General features: G+C 47.4%; 2 protein-coding genes across 2 annotated transcripts; both read left to right on the top strand.

The window, feature by feature from the left end:
- Positions 1-1,160: 1,160 nt before the first annotated feature.
- Positions 1,161-3,098, top strand: LOC118508098 (uridine 5'-monophosphate synthase-like). The gene has a single exon (XM_036047580.1). It carries the CDS (start codon positions 1,486-1,488, stop codon positions 2,983-2,985), a length of 1,500 nt encoding a protein of 499 aa, XP_035903473.1. The 5' UTR covers positions 1,161-1,485; the 3' UTR covers positions 2,986-3,098.
- A 522-nt stretch (positions 3,099-3,620) lies between these two features.
- On the top strand, positions 3,621-4,598 carry LOC118506346. Its single transcript, XM_036043330.1, has one exon. It carries the CDS (start codon positions 3,621-3,623, stop codon positions 4,596-4,598), a length of 978 nt encoding a protein of 325 aa, XP_035899223.1.
- Positions 4,599-4,853: the final 255 nt, after the last annotated feature.

Raw genomic sequence — 4,853 nt, 5'->3', positions numbered from 1 at the left:
TTCGAACATTAGTTTTGTTTTGAATTTATTCTTAGAATGTATGGAATTATAAGTTGTCTAGTAGATAGTCATCCTTCTGTTCGATGGGAAATGGAGCATGACCGTTACTCTTTCTTCGACCATGAAAGTTTGTTATTGTATACTTTCAGGGGTAATAACAGGGGTGAAATACAGTAGAGGTGCATATATTACATTCATTTTAGATTAAACTCTCTAAGAAGCTTAATATGGTGAAAGTCAATTTGAGAAAAAACACTGATGCAAAAGTCATGCGCCTAAAGTTATGCATTTAGTACAGCATACTTCAATATACTAAGTCTCTGGGCATCGAGCAGCATTCAAACCCAAATTAATCCTTGTTTTTTTTTAGCTACCGCGCAAACCGGGACACAATTTTACCATCATGTATGAAAAAAAGGATTCACTTCCATGTAAAATATAATTCATGAACCAGTAGTTGGTCCTTTGAAGATGCAATTTAACCATTTGCATTTGGATTATTATCTTTGGTTGCTGTTCTGCCCATCCAAAGCTAACGACTGGCTCTTATTACGCGACCGATACATGTGTTTTACATACAAAGCAGCATGATGGAAATTACTATACTCAACCGTGATCTTACCCAATGCCGAACGTTGTGTGCCAATGTGTACGAAACCGGAAACAATATCAAAATGACATGGTGTCAGGACGCCGTTTGACATTACTGCAGTACGAAGCAACAGTACCTCCTTAACATTTGGTTTGACTTTCATCAAAAGGTGATTGCTGTGCATTGTGCTTGGTTCCGAAATGTCAGACAACTGGTTTGTGAGGTGGTTTTTTCTTCTTCCTGCAATCACAACTGCTGCAAGAAGGGCATCAACATGGTGTTGTGGTTCACTGGAACAAAATAGTGTCAAGCCGCATAACATCGAATCGAATTTCTTCGCATTCTCGCATTCTAGCACGTCTTTTAGATGTCTTATGAGTGGTGTTGAGGTGAGCTGAGCTTTAACGGGAGCATAAGTGTTTTTAACGACCGTCAAATAGATATTTCTAGCTAAAAATTGTAATGGTTAGTTAATTGAAATTTGTAATCATAGAAATACGAAAAATAAAATTAGATTGTCTTGTGTTTGCATAACTTCAGGGGGCTGCAGCAGTTGTTCCAACATTCCATCATCGTCTGTCCGTCAGTACGCCGGCGTTGGTTTGCCTGCTGTTGTCACTCGCGGCCGTCTCCATCCAATAGATTTACAAACAAAACAAATAAGCTGTACAGTGAAAGCGTGAAGCTTTTAGTGCAAGTGTTAGTGCCAGTGATAACGATCACACGTCCTCCCCGTTGGTGTGTGGAACAAAACGTGCTTGAAAGGTGTAACGCTACGCTACCCTTCCAGCAGCGAAACGAACTTGACGCTCCCCATTGGGTTCCGCAAACCACGTGCTTATTGCGAGCAGTTCGCAACAACCGAAAAAAGGTGTTAAAAAGCCGGCAGCAAAATGGTGTGCGCTTCGAAGATGAAAGAGCTGGCGATCAAGCTGTTCGAAATCAATGCGTTCAAGTTTGGTGATTTTAAGATGAAGGTCGGCATCAACTCGCCGGTTTACTTTGATTTGCGCGTGATCGTAAGCCACCCGGATGTGATGGACACACTGGCGGATATGCTGCAGGAGTTCATCAACGACAAGAAGCTAAACACGTCCGGTGTGCATTTGTGTGGCGTCCCGTACACAGCGTTACCACTGGCAACGCTCATTTCAATTAAGGCCAATAAACCGATGCTGATCCGGCGTAAGGAGGCGAAAAAGTATGGTACGAAAAAATTGATCGAGGGCAAGTTCGGTGCCGGCGATGGGTGTCTCATCATCGAGGATGTGGTAACGTCCGGCTCGAGCATTTTGGAAACGGTGGACGATTTGCGGTCCGAGGGTTTGGTCGTAACCGATGCGATCGTTGTGGTCGATCGTGAACAGGGCGGTGCACAGAACACGGAAGAACGTGGCGTCCGGATGCACTCGCTGTTCACGCTGTCCTATCTGCTGCAAACATTGCTCGAAGCAAAACTGATCGAGGAAAGCACGGTAAAGGCGGTTGCGAAATACATCGACGCTTGCCAGATCCGTAGCGACGGTTCCTTCATCAAGAACGGTACCACGGTCGTGAACGATCTGTGCCGCACGCGGATGAGCTTCGAGGCACGCACCGATCTGGCCAAGTGTCCGCTAGCGAAGGAACTGTTCAAGCTAATGGCAACGAAAAAAACGATGCTTTGCCTAGCGGCCGACCTGACGAACAGTGAGGAAATCCTTAACCTTGCCGATGCGGTCGGCCCCTACATATGTCTGCTGAAAACGCACTGTGACATTGTGGCGGACTTTAGCGAGCAGTTCGTCCGTTCGCTGCAGTCGCTCGCCCGGCAGCACAACTTCCTCCTGCTGGAGGATCGTAAATTTGCTGACATTGGCAATACGGTCGCACAGCAGTATGGTGCCGGGGTGTACCGTATCGCTGACTGGGCAGATCTCGTTACCGTGCACGCACTGCCCGGCCAGGGCATACTGAAGGGCTTAAAGTCGGCGATCGGGCTGGATAAGACGGCGGTGGCCGCACGGGGCGTTTTTCTGCTGGCCGAGATGAGTACCGAGGGTGCGCTGACGGACGAGAAGTATGCGAGCGCCACGATGAAGATGGCGACCGAGATGGATACCGACTTTGTGGCGGGTATCGTGTGTCAAAGCAAGGATCTGGTTGCGTCGCCCGGTTTGCTGCAGCTGACGCCGGGCGTTAAGCTGCAGGAAGGTGTCGACGGGCTCGGTCAGCTGTACGATAGCCCCGAGCGGGTAGTTAAGGAACGGGGTGCGGACGTATGTGTGGTTGGGCGTGGCATTTTGGCCTCGAAAACACCGTCCGAAACGGCACGGCTCTATCGGGACCGGCTGTGGGAAGCGTATTTGGAGCGGATCGGGGAGGAAAAGAATGGTGACGGGGGGAAGCATTAAGCGATTCCTGCGCCAATAAGGCGTTTACCGTAATTCCTGCAAAGCTTCTACTACTACTACTGCAATAGTTTTAAAGTTCAGAACCACAACGAGACCTGTAGGGGTCATGTAAGAGAAAAAAGGAAGACAGATTTATCAGTTGAAACCGATTGTGATATGTTTAAGAAAAGTTTTTGTTTATTGAAAAATTTAAAGTAAAAATACACATTTCTGTACACAGTAAAAAAAAAAAAAAAAAAAAAAAAAAAAAAAAAAAAAAAAAAAAAAAAAAAAAAAAAAAAAAAAAAAAAAAAAAAAAAAAAAAAAAAAAAAAAAAAAAAAAAAAAAAAAAAAAAAAAAAAAAAAAAAAAAGGGGAGATCCATCTTGGACTTCGTCACGTTCGATTGGTACTTCTTCGAGCTCCGTTGTTTTTACGTGTTTTCAACGTGTTCTGCGTGCCTTGCCGTGTGAAATTTGCTGTCTATAGTTGCACTGGTGTCTTGTCCTCAATTCGTGTCAGATTCCGGCCTGATTTGTTGCATCACCGCGCTGTTATCGACTATTATTCGAGCTAGCGTCCTCGACGTTTCACGCACTCGTTCTTGTTTTGTGTTAGTGCGTTTCGTTCCTGTGTCAGTGCAGCTCAGTGTTTACGATGGCTACGTCCTGTCCTTCGTGCTCCCTGCCTGTAAACAACGAAGAACTGTACAAGTGTGCGGGCTCCTGCGATACATCTTACCATCTTCGTTGTATTGGAGTCCCCGAAGCTGCTCTTCCGGAATTCACACGGCCCGATGCTCAAGCCCTCTGGATTTGCGCAAGTTGCAACGCATCGCGGCTTAGCGGTAGAGCTATATTCAATGAGCTCAATACCGCTCTCGATGTTCTGAAGGACGAGTTGCTTCGTGAATTTGACGGTCGTCTTACTGCCGTCTTGGATGCTGTGCGTGCTGATGTACTGTCGGCTGTTGACAGGAGCAATTCCAACACGCACACGTTGATGCCACTCGCACCACTAACATCATCAACCGCCGCAGCAACGCCATTAAGCTCCCGCCCCGGTGAACTGGACCGAGCGTCCCAAAACGCTCCTAACCGCAATGCGCCTAAACGTAGGCTTGTCGATTTCACGCCTCCTGATGCCGTTTCTGCGCCACCTCTCAACGTTGGCACTGCACCGATTTCACCATCGTCTCGTACCGTGCTGACCGTCCCGTTGAATGTGTCCAACGGGCCGAAATTCTGGTTATACCTTACCAGAATTGCTCCATCGGTGTCGGACTCCGATTTCAAGCTGATGGTGGCTTCTCAGCTAGGTACTGATGACGTCATCACTATTAGACTGGTGCCACGTGACAAGGATCCAGGCACTCTCAGCTTTATCTCCTTTAAAGTTGGGATGTCGCCTGACTTAAAAGAAAAGGCGCTTTCACCATCCACTTGGCACAACGGTATAGTGTTCCGTGAATTCACCGACCACCGCACTTCACAAACAGCACAGAATTTTTGGCACACAGGACCCCGGGAACCACTTCCGACCACCAGTACACGAGTCAACTTGCCGCCCAACCACCTGAATCCGCCGCTCTCCGATCCGCACCACGCCACTATGCCCGAGCCACCACTGCCTTAACTACACGTGTTCTCCGTGATACTCCGCCGACACATGCACAGGCTCCTAACTTAGAGCTTCTCCTATACTACCAGAACGTCAGAGGACTGCGCACCAAGCTGAACAACACCCGACTCGCATTATCTGAGGCTGATCTCGATGTATTGGTACTTACCGAAACCTGGCTCGACGAATCGATACCCAGCGCACTACTAGCTGACACGCAATTCATCGTATACCGTTGCGACCGAAGTACTGATAACAGCATACACTCTC

Source organism: Anopheles stephensi, chromosome 2, assembly GCF_013141755.1.
Source record: "Anopheles stephensi strain Indian chromosome 2, UCI_ANSTEP_V1.0, whole genome shotgun sequence".
NCBI classification, from domain to species: Eukaryota; Metazoa; Arthropoda; class Insecta; order Diptera; family Culicidae; genus Anopheles; species Anopheles stephensi.
Note: the sequence above shows the minus strand (reverse complement) of the source record. Positions and strands in the feature narration are given on the sequence as shown.